General features: G+C 30.1%; 6 protein-coding genes and 1 long non-coding RNA gene across 9 annotated transcripts; 5 read left to right on the top strand and 2 right to left on the bottom strand.

Moving 5' to 3' along the window:
• Window positions 1-645: 645 nt before the first annotated feature.
• LOC107399285 (odorant receptor 4) lies at window positions 646-2,139 on the top strand. 2 transcript variants are annotated; one of them, XM_064356298.1, is made up of 6 exons: window positions 646-1,169; window positions 1,215-1,401; window positions 1,447-1,546; window positions 1,596-1,700; window positions 1,750-1,905; window positions 1,955-2,139. In XM_064356298.1, exons 1-6 carry the CDS (start codon window positions 683-685, stop codon window positions 2,000-2,002), a joined length of 1,083 nt encoding a protein of 360 aa, XP_064212368.1. In that variant the 5' UTR covers window positions 646-682; the 3' UTR covers window positions 2,003-2,139. The 2 variants fall into 2 exon arrangements, with proteins under 2 accessions (XP_064212368.1, XP_064212367.1); XM_064356297.1 differs by having other exon boundaries at window positions 1,750-2,139.
• On the bottom strand, window positions 2,097-3,774 carry LOC663392 (facilitated trehalose transporter Tret1). 2 transcript variants are annotated; one of them, XM_015985439.2, is made up of 2 exons: window positions 3,598-3,774; window positions 2,097-3,556 (listed from the first exon to the last, which is right to left on the bottom strand). In XM_015985439.2, the coding sequence occupies exons 1-2, from the start codon at window positions 3,656-3,658 to the stop codon at window positions 2,241-2,243; spliced, it is 1,377 nt and encodes a 458-aa protein (XP_015840925.1). In that variant the 5' UTR covers window positions 3,659-3,774; the 3' UTR covers window positions 2,097-2,240. The 2 variants fall into 2 exon arrangements, with proteins under 2 accessions (XP_015840925.1, XP_974532.3); XM_969439.4 differs by having other exon boundaries at window positions 2,097-3,546; window positions 3,598-3,751.
• Window positions 3,775-4,039: 265 nt separating this feature from the next.
• On the top strand, window positions 4,040-4,750 carry LOC107399286 (uncharacterized). Its single transcript, XR_001575929.2, has 4 exons — window positions 4,040-4,120; window positions 4,186-4,385; window positions 4,432-4,589; window positions 4,645-4,750. It is a non-coding gene; the product is annotated as an uncharacterized LOC107399286 (long non-coding RNA).
• A 1,228-nt stretch (window positions 4,751-5,978) lies between these two features.
• Window positions 5,979-7,235, top strand: LOC107398848 (odorant receptor 4-like). The gene is made up of 6 exons (XM_015984379.2): window positions 5,979-6,311; window positions 6,357-6,573; window positions 6,624-6,723; window positions 6,775-6,879; window positions 6,930-7,085; window positions 7,129-7,235. Exons 1-6 carry the CDS (start codon window positions 5,999-6,001, stop codon window positions 7,168-7,170), a joined length of 933 nt encoding a protein of 310 aa, XP_015839865.2. The 5' UTR covers window positions 5,979-5,998; the 3' UTR covers window positions 7,171-7,235.
• Window positions 7,236-7,424: 189 nt separating this feature from the next.
• On the top strand, window positions 7,425-9,093 carry LOC107398850 (odorant receptor Or1-like). Its single transcript, XM_064356382.1, has 6 exons — window positions 7,425-7,998; window positions 8,046-8,268; window positions 8,319-8,418; window positions 8,472-8,576; window positions 8,637-8,792; window positions 8,842-9,093. The coding sequence occupies exons 1-6, from the start codon at window positions 7,425-7,427 to the stop codon at window positions 8,887-8,889; spliced, it is 1,206 nt and encodes a 401-aa protein (XP_064212452.1). The 3' UTR covers window positions 8,890-9,093.
• Window positions 9,094-14,156: 5,063 nt separating this feature from the next.
• On the top strand, window positions 14,157-17,756 carry LOC107398852 (odorant receptor 85b). Its single transcript, XM_064356226.1, has 3 exons — window positions 14,157-14,250; window positions 17,492-17,647; window positions 17,697-17,756. The coding sequence occupies exons 1-3, from the start codon at window positions 14,185-14,187 to the stop codon at window positions 17,754-17,756; spliced, it is 282 nt and encodes a 93-aa protein (XP_064212296.1). The 5' UTR covers window positions 14,157-14,184.
• A 1,400-nt stretch (window positions 17,757-19,156) lies between these two features.
• On the bottom strand, window positions 19,157-20,777 carry LOC107398967 (odorant receptor Or1-like). The gene is made up of 7 exons (XM_015984558.2): window positions 20,723-20,777; window positions 20,084-20,676; window positions 19,824-20,031; window positions 19,675-19,774; window positions 19,523-19,627; window positions 19,315-19,470; window positions 19,157-19,262 (listed from the first exon to the last, which is right to left on the bottom strand). The coding sequence occupies exons 2-7, from the start codon at window positions 20,616-20,618 to the stop codon at window positions 19,212-19,214; spliced, it is 1,155 nt and encodes a 384-aa protein (XP_015840044.1). The 5' UTR covers window positions 20,619-20,676; window positions 20,723-20,777; the 3' UTR covers window positions 19,157-19,211.
• Between the last annotated feature and the right edge of the window lie 1,735 nt (window positions 20,778-22,512).

Raw genomic sequence — 22,512 nt, 5'->3', positions numbered from 1 at the left:
TAAGTAACACGATGGTACCCTATTTGAGCATTTTTTGGATTTTTTTATTCTTTCTTTTCTTGTTTTTATAAAGACTATTAAAAACTACTGGAAAATACTTTTTTTCTACTGAAATACATTTTCTACTGAAAATGGCTAAAATTGAACATATTTTTAGGCAACCCAATCGCGATACATTTCTTTGAATATTAGGAGTATATTTGATAAAAAATAAAGTTCATTCGGTAAGCAGGATGACCCTACTATTAGAAGAAATTGCTATAATCAAAGTAAAAAAATACAAAATTTATACCTAATAAATCGACTTACCTATTTGTTTTTACAAAGAGAAATGTATGTTAATAACTTAAAATGAAAATCAATTTTGCTACTGAAAGTGTTGTACTATGAAAGCTTCACCAAACTCTTTGTGTCCATGGAAATCTCCCATACAAACAAAAAACTTTGAATAAAATTTTTACTAACTCCATTTGAAGTTAAATTTTTAAATTAGTTTTAAACAGTTTCATTTTCGTTCGCGTCATGATATCTTTGATGTAAAATTAATGTAATTAAAGGGATGGTTTAGGTTTTAAAAATGCAAAAAAGGCGGTGGTATATAATGACAGAAATTAATTGAACAATTTAGTCTTAAAAAATGGAAGGTATTGTTCGAAACAGTTTCACTCTCAACCTAACTATAATGAAATTAATGGGGATTTATCCCTTGGAAAATCATTCCCGACTTTATAAAGTGTTTGGTTATGCCTTGTATATTTTTTCCATCATTCCTGGATCGGTGCTTGGATTTCTCCAACTTTTTTTCAAAGGCGACATCACAGGAGTTGGCTACAAGGATTTATCGTCAGTCGTTGTCATTTTTCTATCTCCCAAACTATGTTCCATGGTGTTTGCCGCAGATAATGTTAAAAAGTGCATTGATTACTTGGACGAAGGCTACTTTACTATAAAAAATCAAAACCAGGAACAAATCGTAACTGAATGTGTGCAAATTTGCCGAAGAAATTCTGTAATTTTTTTGGGAGGATGCACCGTTTCTTTTATAACTTGGAGTGGTACATTATTGTATCGTGACGATATTAAGCAATTACCATTAATTGCTTGGCTGCCCTTTAACTCGCAAGATTATTCTTTGCTTCACTATGTGCTGTACTGTAGCCACGGTTTCGGTATTACTTCACTATTTCAATTAAATGAATCAAAAAGAATTTTAGGAGTGGCTTATGTGGCATTTGCTGCAGGAACAGTTGATCCACTGATTCCAGGATTAATCTGCCACGCTTCTGGACAAGTTCAGATTTTAAAAGACAATTTGCAACACCTGGATGACTACATCGACAGAAGCGACTTAGTCTACGAGAAGATTAAAGAATGCATTGACCATTACGGAGCAATCATAAAGTACGAATTTGTTGTAATCATATTTTTTCTAAGTCTTATTTTCAGCTTTGTTTTCAAATACGAAAGAAGTTTTTCAGTTGTTATACTTTGTCAGTTGCTAGAAAGTGCTATTGTGATTGGGATCTGTTGCCTCCAAATTAGTAAAGTGTGTTTGGTTTAATTTTTTTGTAGAAACAATATCGTTGTTTTTGTAGTTAGAAGCTTACGATATTAATTTAATAATAATGGGAAATTATTTGGTCTTCTTGTTAATTCAAGTTTATTTCTATTGCTACTATGGCACAGCACTTGTCGAAGAAGTTATATTTTGAAAGACTGTCGATAAAGTAGTTATGGTTTCTGTTTTAGAATAATTCTCTCATTAACGCAATTTATATGAACAGATGGTATGAATATAAGAAAGAATCACAAAAAGCTCTTATTATTTTAATGGAATGCTCAAAAAAACCTCTACTAATTACAGCAGGAAGAGTTGTTGATTTATCTTTGGAGACATTCACTCTAGTAAGCCAGCGATTTAAGTATAGTTTGGGACTAAAATTGTTGGTTTCAGATACTAAAAAGATCATATTCGTTATTGGCAGTATTGAAGAATTATTGAAGGTGTTATTATATTATAATAGTTATTACTATTCAGATGTAGGACTAAAAAACATGAGACATAAGGAAAAATATCAGAAATAAAGCCACAATACTATTTACTTGTATGTTTAAGTTTGTTTTAAGTACCTAAATAAATATTTTTTCCTGCAAACAAAAAAATATATGTAACTAATTACAATTGAACTTAATATTGTCAACTTATGATTAAAAAAATAAAACACGAAATTACATATTTTTTACATCTCTTGAAGCATCGTTTGTATCTGATCCAACGTTTTGCCTTTAGTCTCCGGCACAAAATAATACGTGAAAACCGCTCCGAGAAAAGCAACAACGGTGAAAGTATAAAGCGGAACATAATGACCATAAAAGTAATTAAGATACTGGTAAAAAATAAGCGAAACAAAACTAAATACAATAAACAAGAAATCGCCATAAGTCATGCCAAAAGCTTTAACATTATTTGGGAACAACTCAGACACGATAACTTGTGGCAAAAACCCCATTCCGATTTTAAACGCAACTGCGTACCCCATAAGTGCATAAGCCGGAATCCACGACACACTTTTAACATCAACTCCGAATTTTTGTAAATTGAAATAAATTGAAATTATCAGTAAGCAAACCCCTGTGAGGACACTTGAAACGATTAGAAGTATTTTTTTACCGAACTTATCAACAGTTAGGCAGCAGAAAGTGGCAGAAAGTACCATAAGAGAGTAAAATATGATTCCGTATTTTTCCACGTTGATGACATCCCCAGAATCTGCTTCATCCAAAATTGTGTGAAGGTTCATAACAACTGCACTGAAACCGCTGAAGAACTGGCAAAGAATGAGGACTGTGATAATAGTGACGGCTCTTCTGTTACTCTTGACTAGGAACAAATCTGTGTATTTTCCTTTCTGGGTGTTTTGTTTTTGAACTGCTTCTGCAATTTCGTTAAATTCGTCATCGATATTAGCCTGATTTGCTCGAAGTTTTTCTAGGGCTGTTTTAGCCTCTTCGGCTCTGTTTTTACTCAAAAGAAAGTACGGAGATTCTGGCATTAGAGGGGAGATAGCTAACTGGAGGGCCAACAAAATTACTCCAATCACTGCAGGGACGTAGTAAGGAGTAAAAGGAGCAACTGCAGAAATCAACAAAGTCCCAACTAGAACCATATTGAAATCATAACTCGTCAATAAGCCACGATACTTTTCGTTTGAAATTTCCGAAAGATACATCGGTATTGCCACATAGGCCATATCTCCAGACGCTCCAGCCAAAATTCGTCCACAATACAACTGTGCAACATGTCTGGACGAACCGATTAAAATCCAAGACACCAAACTTGTGGCAGATGCCGTCAAAATTGCCTTTTTACGTCCGATTTTGTCAACCAAATAGACGGTAATTGGAAGTCCTAGTAAACCAGAAATCAAGTAAGAGCCTTCAAACCAAATCTCGTCAATTTTGGTGATTGTTACTGGACTTGTTTCTTCACGAAGTAGTGGGAGAACTGGAGCTGACCAAGCGTAGTGCATTCCATCCGAAATTGAGCTTAAAGTGGCTAAGTTTGAGTTATTTTCGCTGTGAGGAAATTAATCTTACCAACAAACGAGGCTGCAAATTGGGGAAGAATATCGACTAAATGGAGCTTCATTTTTTCCATGTTTTACATTGACCAGACAGTATTTGTAAAAAGTAACTTTGAATTGTGATAAACTTTATCGCAAGTTCTAGTGCACTTAGCCATTTGCGTATGAATTAATACAATAGTTGATAATAGTCATAATGGTGATAAACATTGGCATAATTCGATGTTAATACTACACGTATTTTGGAAACATTTTGACATTATTTATTGTTTGTCAAACGAATTGTGTCACAAACATGTCACAAATTTGAATCGTTAGAACAGCTCGAACATCTTTAATTTTTTAAACCGTCATTATAAATTCACTGAAGATTTTCATACCAAAGAACCTACTGCTAATTATACTCCCCATAAAGTTTTTGATTGCAGGTTTAAACTGAGCTCTTTTATAATAACGGGAAACTACACAAATACCAGATACTGAATGAAACTTTTTCAAAATTTTTTGATGTAAGATTAATGCAGGCATAATAATTGGTAATAATAATTTCCTGTTTGATAAATTAAATTAATTAATTTTTACTATGAAATGTCTGCAACAGAACAAACTATTCTGCAGAGTTTCAAGCTGAATGTGACTGTGTTGCGCTTAATTAAATAATTAAACTATATGGAATCACCAATTTTCCGTATTTTTTATGATCGAAATTAACCTAAATCTTATTATTTCAGTAAATTGTTTTTGGGTCGTGTTCTTTCAAATAATTTTTGCTGTTCATATGGTACCATGTTAATAGAGGAGGTTGTTAAAATTTGTCAAAAGCTCAGTAACATTTTTCTTGTTTTAGAATTACAGTTTAACCACTACAAGTTACTCATATGAGTGACTGGTACGAGTATAATTCTAAGGAAAAAAAAAGGCTTCATATGTTAATGGAACGATCTAAAAAAACAATCATTGTAACTGCAGGAAGTATTTTGGATTTGTCTAGATAATTTTACAATGGTAAGAAAGAGCTAAGCACAATTTTTAAAATTCAATGATTTTTTTTATGTTTTAGAAACTGAAACAGTCATATTTACTACTTTGCTGTTTTAACTAAAGAGCGAAATTGTGTCCAAAGATTAGTTACAGCTGTCTAAACTAAGGTTAAACAAATATTTTGTAATTAATAGTTACATTTTGTTTTGGATAAATAAATTATATATCTAATATAACGAGGTGTGTCTTTGCATTTTTTCTCAGTAAAAAATTATTTTTTACATTCTTTAGAGCTTAATAAACTCTTTGGTTTGGTCATTAAAATGATATTCGACTAAAAAAATTAGCGAACCAATAATTCCTTTAAAAATTTTGGGTTCTTTAAATATTAGCATTGGTTCGTTTTTAGAAGAATCATGTTTAAGCAAATCATTCGTAAGATTTTTCTCGTTTTTTTAGAAAAAAAGCTTGTTAAAATGGCCTTTAATAGATGTTACCTCCAAACATTTGTTCTTAATTTTTATATTTTCACAATGGCTTTTTTAGAAAAAATATTTGTAACATTTTGATAATGTTTGTTATTTGCTTTTGGCTCCAATAAATAGTAAATCGATACTTTTTTAGGGCCGTAATAATATTTTTTCAATTACGAAATTACTATTATTATTTTTTACCTATAATTTAAAAGTTTTGTGGACCTATACAGATTGAATTTACTAAACGTATTTTTTTAGTAGATAACTGCCAATTAGTTTTTACAGCGTGTTAAAGAATGATTTAGCAAAATTTAAGGGTAAATAGAGAATGGCAAGATAAATCGATTAAGCAAAATTTTTTTAAATCAAAAATGCATAGTTTTTCCAAAAACTCGTTTTGAAACATTTTTTTGTTTAAACAAAAAGTATTTCCCTATATTTGCATAAAGACGGGTAATATTTACTTTAATAGTTCAAAGGTTGAAATTATGTATCTATGGAAATTCAACATACAAACAAGAAGCTTAAAATAAAATTTTCATACAAGTTTATTATGCAGTTATTATTTCTTTCAATTAGTTTTAAGTAGTTGCAAACTCTTACAATATTCTTTCGTGTCTTTGATGCAAAATTAATGTAATTAGGAGGTTGCTTTATGGTTTAAAAAATTCAAAAAACTCGGCGCTATATATTGGAAAGACATGAGTTAACACATGAATACGAATCAGAACAATGCTCGAAACAAAGCAGATTGTTTTTCACAGTTTCAAACTCAATGTGACTGTACTTAGTTTAATCGGCCTCTATCCTCCAAAAAACTACTCAATTCTGTACAAGATATATGCAGTTATTTTGTTTCTTGCAGTACATACGCCCCAATTAGTACTCGGCCTGCTTCATTATTTCTTGATGGGAGACTTCACTTCCATCGATTATAGCGATTTTGTGACCGTTGGAATGATGTTCTACGCTTTCAAGCTATTGCCATTTGTTACAAGTGTCACGAAAATCCAGAAATGTATTAATTATTTCGACACCCTCGGTTACAAAATCCTCAAAAGTGAAGAGAAAATCATTGAGGATTGTGTTGGCAGTTGTCGTCGCAACACAAACGTCTTTTTCGTTGGTTGTTGTCTAAGTTGGATGGGTTTTGTTGCACAAGTTTTTCTAAGAGATGAGCCTCAGCAGTTACCACTTAAAGTGTGGTTTCCCTATAGCAGGGACGAAAGTCCTGTGCTTTTTTATTGCATTTACATTCTTCTTATTTTTGGTAGGTGACAATTTTTGGTGAGTATTTTGAGCAAATAATTTTCAGGACCTGGTTATTCTGTTCTTGCTTGTGGGACAATTGATCCCATGATTGGAGGTCTGGCTTATCACGCCGCTGCTCAACTTCAGCGCCTCAAAAGGAATTTGCAATATCTGGATGAGTATATTAAGGAAAAAAATGTAGGTAAAAGTAAAGAAAACAAGCGTGGCGTTATTTATGAAGAAATAATTAGTTGTGTACAACGGTATCAGGAAATAGCAACGTACAACTAAAATTAAAGCAAAATCAAAATACAAAAAATGCAAATTTTAGTTTTGTCGACTTGTTTAAAGACTCTTTCTCACAGGTCGTGTTTAGCCAATTTATGGGAAGTGTTTTTCTCATCGGTTTGTGTTGCTTTCAAATTATAACAGTACGTACTTAACTACCAAAAATTATATATTCCGTTAATGAAAAATTTCAGGCGACGGAGGTTGATATAAACTTTGTCATAACTGCGAACTACATTTGGGTCATATTATTTCAGATATTTTTTTATTGTTACTACGGGACAATGTTGATAGAGGAGGTTGTTTGTTCACTTAAAATAACACTTTATAGGTATACTTCACGTTTTAGAATTATACACTAACAAATGCCATTTATTTGAGCAATTGGTACGAGTATAGCATTCCAGAACAAAAGGCACTTTTTATGTTAATGGAACGCTCAAAAAAACCGATGATTGTGACCGCTGGAAAAATTTTAGATCTGTCTTTGGACACATTCACAATGGTAATAACTTTTCGAAAAAATAATCATAACAACCACATTTTAGATATTAAGACGATCGTATTCACTACTTTGTTGTTTAAAATAAAACTTACCGCAAAACTTAGTGGTAGTGGAGTACCAGTCGTTACAAAGCTAGACACCCTAATAAAGAATTACTACAACTAAAAGTTGCTTAATTGAGGCGACCCGACTTTCAAAGTGATAAAAAATGTATTGTCTGCGTTTACAAACGGACCTTTCATGCAAAATTAATTCGTTTCTCTTGTAATTAAAGAGTCATTTTGAAGTCCCAAATTAAAAAATGTACCACTATTTAAACCAAAATTAAGAATTCTTTTAATGCATTCGTTTTTCAACATCAAAGTGCATAACAAGATGCCAGTAACAGTCACAGATTGTTTTGGGGTGAATCTAACGGTGATGGGTCTCTTTGGGATGTACCATCGAAGCGGTAACCCAACAATTTTCGAAAAAGTGATCGCCTATTGCATGTTCTTTTTCTTCACAATTCCCATACCCATTCTGGGCTCTCTCTATTTTTTCTTCCAAGAAAACGTTGATTTGGAGGAATTGCACAATAACGGCTTTCTGATCGCCGAAATGGTTTGTAATCTTGCAAAATATTTATCATTCATAAAAAATGGACACAGAATCAGAAAATGCATTCATTACCTCGAATTGCCAATTTTCGCCACAAGGAGAGAAAATCAGGAAAGAATTATTAACGCCAGCGGTTGGATTTGCAAACGAAATTCGAGAGTTTTTTTCGTTTCGGTATTAGCTGCTAATGTTTTTTGGGCTGGGAGACCATTTATGGAAAACAAGCAGAAGTTTCCGATTGAAATTTGGCTACCGTTTGATGCTAAAGCAAATGCGATGGCTTTTTATTTGATCTATTTGTTTCTGGTCATTGGTAATTTTATCTGAGGTTGTGAGGTGAAATTATGTTTAAAATTTCAGCTGTGGCTTATGCTTCTATTGCATGTGCTGTAATAGACCCGTTGATAGCAGGGCTTGCAAGCTTGGCTTCAGGCCAGGTTGAGGTCTTGAAAGACAATTTGGAAAATTTGAGCAAATATACAAGAGAGCAAATGCTGGAAAAAGGTATAATTTGTAACAAGTTCGATGAAGTGTTTTATGCAAATGTGAGGAAATGTGTCGATCATCATAATGCAATTTTACAGTAAGTTTAATAATAATAATTTATTTACTGAAATAAGAGATTTATTTTAGTTTTATAAAGGAATACGAAGAGTGTTTCTCCTCGTCTGTTTTTAGCCAATTTTTAGGGAGCATCCTTGTTATTTGTTTTTGTTGCTTGGAATTAACTAAAGTAAGATAAAAAACAAAATTAACTTTAGCTTAACTAATGGTAGCTGATTTTAGATCGAACCCTTAAGTTTCAACTTCTATTCCATGACGTTTTTCGCGACATGTTTTTCAGCTCAAATTTATATGTATTGTTATTATGGTACTGTCTTATACGATGAGGTTTTTATTTCATGTTTGCACAAATTTTGATTGTTTATGTTTATCGTTAATACGTTTCAGAGTAACAGCATTGCAAGTGCTATTTACATGGGCACATGGTACGAATATGATGTGAAGTCGAGAAAAGCTCTAATTAATTTAATGGAACGTTCTAAAAAACCCATCCATCTTAGAGCTGGAAAAGTCCTTGAAATGTCAGTGGAGACATTCACGATGGTGTGCATACATTCATAAATAAATTTATCTATTATCGCTGAATTTTTAGATTTTGAGAAGATCTTACTCTCTCCTAGCTGTTCTAAAAAACTACTGAATAAGTGAACTTATTTGCATTACATGTCGTAAATATCAATTGCTGTTTTATTTTATAATAAACAACTATTTCGTTTTTTTTGTAATAAATGTCGAGTGTTTGATGTCTGCAAAAGTTTTCCGTCTGTGTAAAACTGTAAGCACAAAATTTATAATAAATGTAATTTGTTGGATTTTTGTGTTAATAAACTGAAATACTTTTTCATTTTTATTTTTTTCTAATCTGTGGTCTTCAAGGTTCGAAAAATCACCGCGTAAGGTAAATTTGTTAAAAGTATATGTTTTATTGTATGATAAAACTAATAATAATCAGAATCACACAGAATTCAGCTTTTGTATGAAAAAAATGCTCTACGAATAAGGATTTTTTAAGAACTTCTCTACAACTTACAATAGTAACTAATTAATTAATTTGTATTAAGTCGCTCTACAAAAATTGTTTCTTAGGATGTTGCTTTTACGTCAGATAATTGGCACTAACCAAAAAATAAATAAATTATAATTAATTAAAAATTACAAATTCACGCAAACTTAAGTATCTTAGAGTCTCTAATTACCGTATATTTAGTAAGTTAAAAAAATTTTCTAACAAAATTAGATAATAAAATTAGATAGTATCTAATTTGGGACTAATCTTTTATTAATCAAAACATTTTGTTAATTTAATAAAATTTATTACAAAAACAAACAAAACAAAAAAACAAAACTTTATAATTTTAGTTTAAACTAATTTATCTTTTGTAAATTAAAGATAAAACAAAATATTCTTTTAAATTGTCTGTTGTAAAATTACTTTATTTTTCTTTTACAATTCTTCTCAATATCGAAAATGATTTTTTTGTATCGCAAAACGTTGTACAGACTGAACCAAAAGTAACGCACAAAATTCGTAGCTTCATAAGTAACATATTTGGTTTGATGTAGCACGAAAACACTTAATATGACATCTAAATTTAAAAATAAACAAAAAACAATTACCACTTATAAAATAATGCTAGAAGGAAAACATACAGATCTTTGTGTAATATTTCAATAACTTTTATATATCTTTTTAGTTTATTTTTTGCTCAAAGCAATATTTAAGCATCGCTTGTTTTGAGATGACACAAAAATAACATTTTTTTGGCAACTACTTAGTGGTATGTGGTATGTGGTAACGTATGTTTGTATCATTTATTTTAATAATTATTTTAAGTTGTTAGGCATCGCTCTACAAAAAGCAAATTAAAATAATTGCAATTTCTGTTTTGATATTTTTTGAAATGTAGTTTTAAAAAAGCAATGTCATACACTACATACGTATATTACAAAAAAATAGAAATTTATTTTGAGTAAAGTTGTTAATTCTTCTTCCAAAGAGGTCGTAATAAAGTGCGCAATTATGGTTTCTGTTCAGCTCACCCCAACCAATAATTGTTTTTAACAGTAAATTTTTTATAAGATTCAGTAGGGTTGCTTTCATGTGCTCACAACATCGTTTAATTGAAGATCTGCATACCTGCCTTTACTTGAAGTTTCTCAAGTTTAACCTTTGATGTAAAATTCATTGAGTCTGCTTTAATTACAGGGAAATCAAATAAAAAACTACGAATCACTATATAATCGAATTTTTCATGTTTAATCACCCAAATTACTACACAATGTCAAACCTAATTGAAGACAGTTTTGGTATTAGCTTACGTGTTTTAGAAATATGTTTCTTGTACACTCAACGAAAACCAAAATTTTTGCACAGAGTGGTGTCTTACCTTTTGTGTAGTAATGTAACGTTCACTGTTCCGGTGTTCGGTCTCTTGTACATCTTTCTGGAAACAAATATTACCATGAAACGAATGGCAGACGATGCTTTCGTTGTTGCTGGAATGTGGTGTTACGGACCTAAATTGTGGCCTCTACTAACCAAAAGAACACAAATTGAGAAATGCATTCGTTATTTTGAAAATCCGCAATTTGTCACTTTGCGTGAAAATCAGACAGAAATCATTAAAACACACAGCGAAATTTGCAAGAGAAATTCAAAGGCTTTTGCGATTTTTATGACCACAGCGGTGTTAATCTGGGCTACGAAACCGTTCCTTTTTGGAGAAAATAATTTTCCGGTTGATGTTTGGTTGCCGTTTGATCCGAAAACAGATTTGAAAAAATACTATTTATTGTATGTATTTGTGGCTTCAGGAGTTGTTTATGGTTGTGTTGCAAACGGTGCGATGGATCCACTGATTGCAGGACTTGTTTGTTTGGCTGCTGGTCACTTCAAAGTCCTTAAAGACAATCTTCAGTACCTTTATAAATACACAAGAGAAGATCTTGAAAAACAGAGAATAAAAATACCGACAAATCAGATTTTCAAATGCAAATTATTTCACCAAAAACTTAAAGATTGCATCAGGCATCACATTGCAATTTTACAGTAAGAAATTAATTTCGAATTTACAATTCTTAAGGAAAAAATGTCTTGCAGATTTGTGAAAATGTATGAAACCAACTTCTCCTTCATAGTATTTAATCAGTTCTTGTTCAGTATTTTGATTTTGGGATTTTTAATTTTTCAACTGAGTATTGTAAGTATGGTTTCCTAACTGTAATTTAAATTAAATTGCTCCAAATGTGTAGTTGGAACCGTTGAGTTACGAGTTTTTGCAAGCAATTATTTACATGGTGTGTGTGGTCGTGCAGATTTATTTCTATTGTTATTATGGAACTATCCTTTACGAAGAGGTGAGTGAAAAAAATTTGGACATTTTTAAACAACGCTATATGTTTCAGAGCAATAGTTTAAATGACGCAGTGTACATGGGAAATTGGTACAAATATGATATCAAATCAAGGAAAACGTTATTAATTTTAATGGAACGTTCCAAGAAACCATGTATTGTTACAGCAGGCAAAGTTTTAGATTTATCATTAGTTACTTTTACAACAGTAAGTTGATGTGAACCAAAAGATAAAACCAAAACTAAAAACTCTGGTTTTTAGATATTACGACGGTCATACTCACTGTTGGCAGTCCTGAAAAACCAAAAATAAAACATTGGCTTATGAACTGGTTTTATGGTATTTTTAATTTTTTGGCAAGAAATAATGTAATGTAACCTTATTCTAAATTCCAAATAATACTGAAAATAAAACAATTACAGCATTTATTGTACTTTTCATTGATCCAAACCGAAATACTAACAAAAATGAAAAAAATTATTTAGTAATTACGATAAATAAATAATAAATAAAATAATGTATTGTTATTTTAAGTGTCAAATAATACTAAAAATAAAGTAATTACACCATCTATGTGATATTTTTCATTGATCCCAAACGAAATTCTAACAAAATGTTACGCATTTTTGTTCTGCAAGTAATAAATACGTTGAATTGAAATTTTATAAAAAAAGAATAACACTGCAGAATTGTAAAGTTTCTACTAGAGATGCTCGACATAAAAATACATATTATAAATGAAAAAAAAAATCTTGTAACATTTAAGACACTATATAAAGATATATAGAGTTATAAAGAGTTAATTTAATGATGTATTTTTATAACTTCAATCTTAAAAAACAGTTTGGTGATAAATAAATAATTATGTATCTACTTACATACTATTACAATTAATGAATTTACAGTAGGTATCAAAATGAAATCTCCTTTAATGGACCTGTCCGAACAACGGACACCTTTTTACAACGGACATTTTTGTAGGAATGTAACAAAACCTATATTAAAACTTTCACCTTCGACAACGGACAATTTTGATTTTCCGTCGGTGTCCGTTGTTGAGAGCTTTTACTGTAATCATATTTTTTAAATTATAAATTCATTGTTTCACAAATTTATAACTTGCAACTCTTTTATCAAAATATTGTTGTGGTAGTTATTTTCCATTTTTTTAATGGTTGTTTTAAGATAATGGCATATTGGAAAATTTAAAAAACATCTAGTTACGGTATTTTTATTACGAAATGCCTAACTAATAATTAATGTACAGTATGCTTGTAGATTCTGAAGAATTTGAAATAAATGCCATCAGAACGTCTGCGTAACTAGTTGTTTTTAAATTTTCTAATATCTTATAAAGTTATTATTTTGAAGCAAAAAATATCAAAATACGTTGTTTTATAAACTTTCACAAGCTGTAGAAACACACACAAACTTGACGCATTGTTTTAGACGAATCACAATCTGCGTTTTTGGAATGTTTAAATATTTAACAATTTATATTATCGGTTGTAGTAGGGTGGGCCAGACATGACGTTGTCCAATTGAAGAAATACATTTTACCTTGATTTCCCGAATGGCTTTAAAACACTTTGATGTAAAATTAATCTAGTCTCTTTTAATTACAGGGGAATGCCCTACTTAAAAAAAAATAAAAAAGAGCCGTCAGTATAAAACCAAAATTTCTCCTTCATTTAATTCACTTCTTGACAATGTCGAGTCTTGTGCAAGAAAGTTTACATATCAATTTACGTGTTTTGGAGTTACTTTGGTTATATACTCCAGGAGACCAGACTAATTTTCAGAAAGTACGGTCTTGCATTTTGTTTTTTGTTATCATGTTTCATGTTCCGGTGTTGGGTGGATTGCATTTTATTTTCGGAAAAAACAATAATCCTACGAAATTAGCAGATAATGCGTTTGCGGTTACTGCCATGTGGTGTTATGCAGTGAAACTGTGGCCATTAATTGGAAACAGGTCGAAAATCAACGACTGTATAAATTATCTGGATAAACCGATTGTAGCACTTAGAGAAAACCAGAAAGTTATTCTCCAAACTTGCAGCAAAATTTGTAGAAGAAATTCGTCAATTTTTCTGTTCTACATGACTATTGCTGTTATTGGTTTCGTAACAAAACCTTTTTTATTTGAGGAGAGAGGATTTCCAGTCGATGTGTGGTTTCCTATAAGTCTTACAGATCGTTTAGATGTTTATTGGGGTTTTTACATTTATGTGGCTATAGGTGAGTTTATTTATTTTTAAATAAAATACATTTTAGATTCTTGAAGGAGTTGCATATCCTGTAATTGCTAGTGGAGTCTTAGATCCATTAATTCCAAGTCTACTTTGTTTAGCTACAGGTCACTTGAAAGTTCTTAATGATAATCTCAAACATCTTGACGAATATAGCAATGAAGCAAATGGATCAAAAGATAATAATTTGTACAAAAACATACAAAAATGCATCAAACATCATACCGAAATTCTGAAGTAAATGATAACATTTTTAGCAATTTTCTAACTGAAGTATTGATGAATCAAATTTTAGTTTTGTGGAATTCCACCAAAATTGTTTCTCGTATATGGTATTTAGCCAGTTTGTTTCAAGTTCGTTGGTTTTGTGCTTCACTTGTTGGAATGTGAGCATAGTAGGTTAACTGAATCCATTTGTGTAAAATTTTACGTAAATTAATTTAGCTTCAGCCTTTCAGTTTTGAATGGTTTCAGTCGCTCGGCTATTTTCTGATATTGCTTGTTCAACTTTACTTTTATTGTTACTACGGGACCAATCTTTCAGAAGAAGTGTGTTTTTCTAATTTGACTTATTTGTTTGTACAAAAAAATATTTTTAGTGCGATAAAATAACAACGTCTGTTTATATGGGAAAATGGTATAAATATGACGTCAAATCAAGAAAAGCTCTTATTCTTTTAATGGAACGTTCCAAAAAACCTACTATTGTGTCTGCTGGAAAAATATTAGATTTGTCTGTAGAGACATTCACCACTGTAAGTTTATCTTTATTTACAACTAGACTTTTAAATGTTTGTTCCAGATCTTGAGAAGATCATACTCACTGTTGGCTTTATTAAAAAATCAAAACTGAGTATTTAGCTACAAATAATAATTGTAAAACATACATTATGTTGTGTAACAATGTAGTAAATTGGTAAACTTAATGTTACGAAAAAACGACAAATAAAGTTTGCACCCAATAGTATTTTCATTTACCATCTCTTAAGGAAAACCATGTATTAAAAGCAGTAGCATTAGCACTAAGCTAATGATTGTTTTAATTTTAAAATATCTGAGATAACAGACTGTAAAAATGATTTCTTGTTGCTACTCACTTATCTATGAAAAGTATCGAGCCAATTTTCAAACGGTGATAATGATAAAAGACATTCAGCTAAGAGTAAAAATGAGTTCAGATTTCTTTCCAAGCGACTCAAATTTAATTAAGTTTTTTTTTTTTAAACCGTCTTAATTAATAATAATATTTTTTAGGATTCTACTTCCTTTTTAAGGCATATTAAAACAAGTTAAACTGTCGAGATATTTTGCCATATTTTTGCCTTGTTCTTAAGATTTCGTTTCAAAAAATTTAAATTTTTTGGATTAAGCCCAGTTTTTAGGGTATTTACTTGTGCTAAAAAAATAATTTGTAAGACATTTTTGCTATTTTTAAAGTATTTTTTCAAATGTTTAATTTTGTAAAATTCTGCACAGTTAAAAATAAGAGTGCAAACTGGTAGGATTTTGTCTTGTCTTTAAATTTCATTAGAAATATTCTCAAACAGGTCGATTTCTATAAATGCTACATTTATGGTTTTTGAACAACGGCATTATTTTTCTACATAACACCTGGAGACCGCCAAAAATGTTAGCTATTTGTATTTTTCACTGTAGCTACTACAATGCGGTCATTTGAATTTACTTATAACTGGAGCAGGCGGTTTTGTTTGGTAAACTGAGAGAAAAATGTATTCTAACTGAATACTATACAGTTCAAAATATTATATTATAATTATAAATTTAAATGATCACATGATTCAACTTTAAATATTGTAGATTCATTTTTTGCTTTATTTTTTATTATTTTTGTGTACTTATTCGTAATGTGGCGTAACATGTTCAATTGTTAACTTGTAAAATTTAACTATTTTTAACCTTTTTGAGCAATGTTTTATTGTTCCATTGTGAAAACCATCTTGATTAAAGCGCAACTTATGTTTCAATAATGCAGTTCCAGTATCCAGAATCCAGAATCATGTAATTTTTATCATTGAAAAATAGGTACAGAGACACAAAAAATAAAATTTATATTTTATTAGTATTTTCAAAGTACGTGATAGCAAATAGATTAAAAATTTACAAGTAAATAAATAAGTACCACTGATGTTCGTCTATTATCAAAATTGGTTTTAGAAATTCTCACGAGCACACACAAACTGACGGAATTGTTTCAGATGAATTACAGTTCTGCGTTTTTGGCTCTATACTTTTACATAAATATTTAACAATTTATTTATCGGTTCTAGTAGGGTGTGCCAGACATGATTTTCTATAATTGAGGAAGTACAATTTCTTTGATTTGTCGAATGGCTTTAAAATGCTTTGATGTAAAATTAATTTAGTCTCTTTTAATTACAGGGGAGTGCTCTACTTGTAAAAAAAAATAAAAAAAAGCCGTCAGTATAAAACCAAAATTTCTCTTTCATTTAGTTCACTCCTTGACATTCAAAATGACAAGCCTCGTCCAAGAAAGTTTACATATCAATTTACGTGTTCTGGAGTTACTTTGGTTGTACAATCCAAAAGAACAGAGTAAATTTCACAAATTGCGGTCATACATTGTGTATTTTGTTTTCATGGTCCATGTCCCGGTGTTGGGTGGAATAAATTTAATTTTCGGAAAAAACGATAATCCTTCGAAATTGGTGGATAATGTGTTTGGGGTTGCTGGTCTGTCATGTTATGCATTGAAATTGTGGCCATTAATTGTAAACAGGTCTAAAATCAAGGACTGTATAAATTATTTGGACAAACCGATCATTGAGCTTAGAGAAAACCAGAAAATTATTCTCCAAACTTGCAGCAAAATTTGTAGAAGAAATTCTAAAATTTTTCTGTATTACATGATAATTTCTGTTATTGGTTTCGTAACGAGACCTTTCTTGTTTGAAGAGAAAGGATTTCCAGTCGATATATGGTTACCTAACGTTCTCAGAGATCGTCTAGATATTTATTGGGGCTTTTACATTTATGTAGCCATAGGTAAGTATTTTTTATTTTGGATAAAACGTATATTTAGAATTTTATAGGAGTTGCTCATCCTGTAATTGCTAGTGGAGCCTTAGATCCCTTAATTCCAAGTCTACTTTGTTTAGCTACTGGTCACTTGAAGATTCTTAATGATAATCTTAAATATCTTGACGAATACAGCAAGGAAGCAAGTAAATCAAAAAATTATGTTTTATACAAAAACATACGAAAGTGCATCAAACATCATATTGAAATTATGAAGTAAATGATTAGGTTTTTTAGTGACGTTCTTAGTCAAGAATTAATATAACATATTTTTAGTTTTGTGGAAAATCATCAAACATGTTTTTCATCCTTGGTATTTAGCCAGTTTATGGGAAGTCCATTAATTTTGTGTTTCTGTTGTTGGAATATGAGCATAGTAAATAAGTTCAATTTACATTATCTAAAAATTTACAGAATTTTTTTCAGCTCCAGCCCTTTACTTTTAAATGGTTTGAGTCATTCGCCTATTTTTTGATACTGCTTGTTCAACTTTACTTTTATTGTTATTATGGAGCAAATCTTTCAGAAGAAGTGAGTTTTTCTCATCTGCTCTGTGCATTTATACAAAAAAATTTTTAGTGTGCCAATATAACAACCTCTGTTTATATGGGCAAATGGTATAAATATGACGTCAAGTCGAGAAAAGCTCTTATACTTTTAATGGAACGTTCCAAAAAACCTACTATTGTTACGGCTGGAAAAATATTAGATTTGTCTTTAGAGACGTTTACCAATGTAAGTTTATTTTTATTTTAAAACATTTTTTAAACGGTTTCTTTTTTAGATCTTAAAAAGGTCATACTCACTGTTAGCTGTATTAAAAACAAAAAAATTGATTATTTAGTTCAATATACTATACTTCATTAATGTTGTGTAAGTGTGTAGTAAACTGAATGTTACAAAAAAAATCTAAATAAAATTTGTAACAAAAAGCAATTTTGTTTTCTACCTCTAAGCAGAAACCATCTGCTAAATACCCAAAAAAATAAGTATTAAAGAAACAAAGTCATCTTTACATTTAGTCAATTCTGAGACACCAAATTACGAAGTTAATTAGGTCCATCACTAAATGTGGTTAGGGTAAGTAACATCGTCTCTATTTATTCTTTAATCAAATTTTGTCGGTCTTTTTAAGAATCACAATGAATAAAGTTTTTTAATTAAACACATAAAGAAAATCTTTAAAGTAGACTAACTTATGAGTATTTTGCAAACCTAGAATAAAATATATAAATTTAGGTCTATTTGGAAATGGAAAACCTTTTCAACCACAAATCTATGTCTCTATTTTTTATTTTTTTTTAAATACGAGGGCAATAATCCTTTAATCAGTTTATGGTAATAATCGGTTTCTTATTTTAGTTACAAAGTTTTCACATAACGAAAAAATCATTTCATTTTCCGACAAATTTTCGAGACTTTTTTTGTCTCGAATAAGATCGAATTTCCGAGTTTATTTCGCTGCACATCATATAACACACAACACTAATAATTATATTATCCTATGTTCAGTTTTAAAATGTCCATGTTATTTCACTACAAACAGTTCCACAGAATTTCCAATGTTCAGTAAAATAAAATCTTTACTGTATGCATTTTATGTGGCAGTAAAATGTAATGCGAACATTTGAATTTATAATTAGAGTGGGTGGCTTTTTTTCTGTGTAATCGATGAACTAGTGCAAACTGAGACAAAAAAAATTCGAATTAAATATTTTCGTTTAAAATTTGTTACCGGACATAAGGTCCTGTTTATAGAAAGCGCAATTTAAGTTAATTGCGCTGTTAAAAATTAACAACGCGAATAAACCAACCAAATTGCTTCAATGTGGTCACGTGTTCAGTTAGTCACGCATTTAGTTGCGAATTAAATTATTGACGTTTTTTTAAACCGGTCCTTAGTCAGTTTATTAATTCAGCTTCTTAATTCGTGTGAGAAAGTATTAAAGTAGACTTTTCATCATGAGTAAATTCAGATTGGTTTAGATTAAAATTAAAATTTAATTCGTCTCCAGTAAATCGACGGTTTGAATGGACAACACACTTAAGCAAATAATTACGTTTATTTGGAAATTTTAATAACAAATAATTATTATTTAGTTAGAAAAATTAAACCTTACATTAAATAATTTCTTATCGGATTTACAGTTTAATTCATTTTAAATAAATTAATTTCATTTATTAGTTTACACGATTAAAATGTCGTTAATGTTATACAAAAATAAAAACTTGAAATCATGCTTCCTTTGTTCAATTTATTAAAATCTTTAATTTATTAAAAATTACACAAATTATTCTTCTATTGATAATTATTTAAAACAGCTACTAGTGAGTAAGATCTTCTCAAAATCTGAAACAAACTGTATGTTAAAAAGTTCATCGGGCTCTAAATACGATATTACTGTGGCAAAAGTGACCAGAGATAAATCCATTATTTTTCCTGCTGCTACTGTAATAGGGGTTTGGGCCCTTTCCATCAGTATCAACAAAGCTTTTCTACAAGGTACATCGAAATCGTACCATTTTGAACTGTAAACAGCATTTATTATGGAACTGCTCTACAAATAAAAATTTTGTGTCTAATATCTTTGTGTATTATTGTGGTCTTACTTCCTCAAACAGCGTCGAACCATAAAAGCAATAAAAATAAATTTGTGCTAGAATAACTCCGAAATAAAACACAAGCTGGATGAAGTAATAGCCGAATGTTTTGATCTACGAAAAAGGAATAAAGATTTAAATTAAGAAATTCCATTACTTACTTTACTTAACTGAAGACAGGAAAAACAGATTACGAAAACGCTTGCCGAAATTTGACTGAAAATTGCTAGCGAAAAACACTCTTCAAATTCTTTGACAAAACTAAAATCAAGTACAAAATGTATAAAAAACGAAAATCGGATCTACCGACCTCAAAATATCATCATAGTGTTGAACACATCTTTTAATCTTCATGTAGATGATTTTGTTTTTAGAGGATGTAATTTCTTCATTTGCGTAGACATTATTAAGGTGTTGCAAATTATCTTTCAAAATTTTAATTTGACTTGTTGCGTGATAGGCGAGGCCTGCAATTAATGGATCTATCACCATATTAGCGAATGAAGTGAAATAAACGCCTGGAAGAAACATTTAAAAAATTATAACACAAATATTAATAAAAAAAATTACCTATTAACAAGTAAATGTAAAGGCTGCAATAAACCGGTGTACTTGTTGTATCGAGAGGAAACCAAACATCTAAAGGTAAATTTCTTCTAGACCAAAACAATGGTTTAGTGGCCCAACTACTAGCACCACAAATCACAAAAACCACAAAAATTAAAGTATTCCTCTTGCAAACTTTAATGCAATGTTGGAGTATGATTTTGTGGTTCTCTCTAACTGCAGCAAATTTTGGAGAGTCAAGTTCTGTGATACATTTCTTAATTTTTTCACTGTTGGCGATAATAGCCATTAATTTAATTACAAAACAAGTGACTTGGGCTAAAAATACGGCGTTGTAATTAACTTTTTCCATATCCAAATTCTCATCAAGCAACAAATGAAGATTTCCCAAGATCGGAATCGGTAGCAGAAGCAAAAACTGCAGTAAGTATGCTTGAATTTTGTAAAACTTTTTGCCTTCTGTTGGCGGAAATAGGCGGCACAGCTTCATAATTTTCAGATTGATGCTGAAACTTTGTTCACTTGTACTCAGACACATTATTGTGACAATGGTAGTCAGTGAAAGCTCAATTGCGTTTTATAGAACAATTTTTTTACTGAAAAGTAAACCTGTAATTAATAGTTTCATTAAATTAATTTTACATCAAAGATCGCGTTTTGGAGGAAGTTTGGATATGAAAAGCTTTTTGGTTTCCTGCGATCGTAATAAAAAATTTACTTCGGTTTCTTTTATTGTGCGCGCAGCTAGACATTACAATAATGTTGTCAAGGAGTTTTTCAATAAATATTGCAACGTTTTAATTCAACGGGGACGTTACGTGGGATGGAAATTCAAACCTCTAAGATGTACCTTATGAGTAGTAATTACTACTTTTGTCTAGGTAACTAATTGATTATTTCTGCGTTTGCAATAAAGCGTAGAATATCATGAATTAGGTCAGAATAAAACACAAACTTTAAACATCATCATTCATTATCATTACATATAAATTTTTATAACAATGTAAGTATTTTAAAATAGATTTGCTTTCTCATGAACATGGACTTTGTCCTTGTAGTAACATAACATTGTATTTTTTTATATATTATAAATTGACTCATTTGAGTCAATATACACAATATGTAACACAAGTGGATAAATTTTTATACAAAGAAAAATATTTTTTATTATTATTTTATTGATTAAAAAAATTATTAAAAGCCACTAGTGTGTATAAAATCTTCTCAAAACCTGAAATTAGCTGTTTGTTAAAATTGTGTACACCGATTACGATATTTCCATGGGAGAAATGACCAAAAAAAATCTTTTATGTTTTCTGCTGCAACTGTAATGCAATGGAACCTCCATAAGCCGAACCTTCCCTAATTTCTGCAGTACGCACATATTGCCGTCTGTTTATAAGCTCATACATAAGTGCAATGAAAGTTGAACAATAATAAACGTTTAGATAAACATGATATATCATCAACATCTTCATACAAAGATTTTGTAAATTTTGATAGTGAAAACTATTTTTCTCACTAATCTTACAACTAGTGAAGACGTTTTCACGAAATTAAAGAACTGTGAGAATTAAAAAAAAACATAACAAAAACATTTGCTGAAATTAATTGACTGAAAATTGCCAAAGAAAATCAATTTTTGATTTTTCTCACTAAACTTAAACCAGATATAGTAAATTGTACCTACACATAAGAAACAAAATGCGATTTCTCTGCCTTAAAACATCATCGCAGTGAAGATCGTAGTTTTTATGAATAATTTTGTTTACAAATGTTTAGAAAGTAAATAATTTTGGTTGCAAATAATATTTTTCTAAAATGCATATTTGTAAGGATCATATTAGCAAATGAAGAGGTAAACTCCTGAAAAAATTAAATCAGTAATAATACAACTTACTCTTCTTACGAGTGTAACAGTAATTTCAAAAATTACAGAAAAATTAAAAGCACACTTCGAAATGATCAAAGTGAACGATTTTCAAATTATAGAGACTGTTCAAAATGGGAGTGGCATAGTTTTTGTGTCGGTCACTATAGTTATAATTTATTTCATAGCTAGGTGAGAATCCAAAAATTAATATTTTTTTTTAATATGAAAAATCAACTTTTTATAATAATAACATAAATAATTTAAATCATCGATGTTGGTCTTGATGCTGCCAAACTGCGTAGATGTTTAATTTAAGAAAAAAGATCTTATGAGATTTTTAATTAGTGTTACTTTTTGCCTATTTTCTAGTTAAGTGAACAAAATTAATTCGTTTGAATAATATGTGTAAAAATAAAAAGACAATCTTGTATTTTTTATTTTTAATTAAATAATTTGTAACAATATAACACCTGTTTGGTTTGCTCTATGATTATTATTGTTGATAATTTTTTAAAACTGCAAGCAACGAGTAAGTTCTCTTCAATAACTAAAACAGCAG

Source organism: Tribolium castaneum, chromosome 4 (genome assembly GCF_031307605.1).
Source record: "Tribolium castaneum strain GA2 chromosome 4, icTriCast1.1, whole genome shotgun sequence".
Lineage (NCBI taxonomy): Eukaryota > Metazoa > Arthropoda > Insecta > Coleoptera > Tenebrionidae > Tribolium > Tribolium castaneum.
The sequence above is the reverse complement of the archived record's forward strand: the minus strand, read 5'-3'. Positions and strand labels throughout refer to the sequence as shown.

Coding starts and splice junctions, on each gene's coding strand:
- LOC107399285 (XM_064356297.1), top strand. CDS start 683: ATGAAATTAATGGGGATTTATCCCTTGGAAAATCATTCCCGACTTTAT. Junction 1,170..1,214: donor GTACTGTAGCCACGGTTTCG/GTATTACTTCAC, acceptor AAAGAATTTTAG/GAGTGGCTTATGTGGCATTT. Junction 1,701..1,749: donor GCACAGCACTTGTCGAAGAA/GTTATATTTTGA, acceptor TTTCTGTTTTAG/AATAATTCTCTCATTAACGC.
- LOC663392 (XM_015985439.2), bottom strand. CDS start 3,658: ATGGAAAAAATGAAGCTCCATTTAGTCGATATTCTTCCCCAATTTGCA. Junction 3,557..3,597: donor ATTTGCAGCCTCGTTTGTTG/GTAAGATTAATT, acceptor ACTCAAACTTAG/CCACTTTAAGCTCAATTTCG.
- LOC107398848 (XM_015984379.2), top strand. CDS start 5,999: ATGATGTTCTACGCTTTCAAGCTATTGCCATTTGTTACAAGTGTCACG. Junction 6,724..6,774: donor GTTGCTTTCAAATTATAACA/GTACGTACTTAA, acceptor GAAAAATTTCAG/GCGACGGAGGTTGATATAAA. Junction 6,880..6,929: donor GGACAATGTTGATAGAGGAG/GTTGTTTGTTCA, acceptor TTCACGTTTTAG/AATTATACACTAACAAATGC.
- LOC107398850 (XM_064356382.1), top strand. CDS start 7,425: ATGCATTCGTTTTTCAACATCAAAGTGCATAACAAGATGCCAGTAACA. Junction 7,999..8,045: donor CTATTTGTTTCTGGTCATTG/GTAATTTTATCT, acceptor TTAAAATTTCAG/CTGTGGCTTATGCTTCTATT. Junction 8,419..8,471: donor GTTGCTTGGAATTAACTAAA/GTAAGATAAAAA, acceptor AGCTGATTTTAG/ATCGAACCCTTAAGTTTCAA.
- LOC107398852 (XM_064356226.1), top strand. CDS start 14,185: ATGGTATTTAGCCAGTTTGTTTCAAGTTCGTTGGTTTTGTGCTTCACT. Junction 14,251..17,491: donor CTTGTTGGAATGTGAGCATA/GTAGGTTAACTG, acceptor AAAAATTTTTAG/TGTGCCAATATAACAACCTC. Junction 17,648..17,696: donor CTTTAGAGACGTTTACCAAT/GTAAGTTTATTT, acceptor TTTCTTTTTTAG/ATCTTAAAAAGGTCATACTC.
- LOC107398967 (XM_015984558.2), bottom strand. CDS start 20,618: ATGTGTCTGAGTACAAGTGAACAAAGTTTCAGCATCAATCTGAAAATT. Junction 20,032..20,083: donor TTACATTTACTTGTTAATAG/GTAATTTTTTTT, acceptor TGTTTCTTCCAG/GCGTTTATTTCACTTCATTC. Junction 19,775..19,823: donor CACTATGATGATATTTTGAG/GTCGGTAGATCC, acceptor ACTTGATTTTAG/TTTTGTCAAAGAATTTGAAG.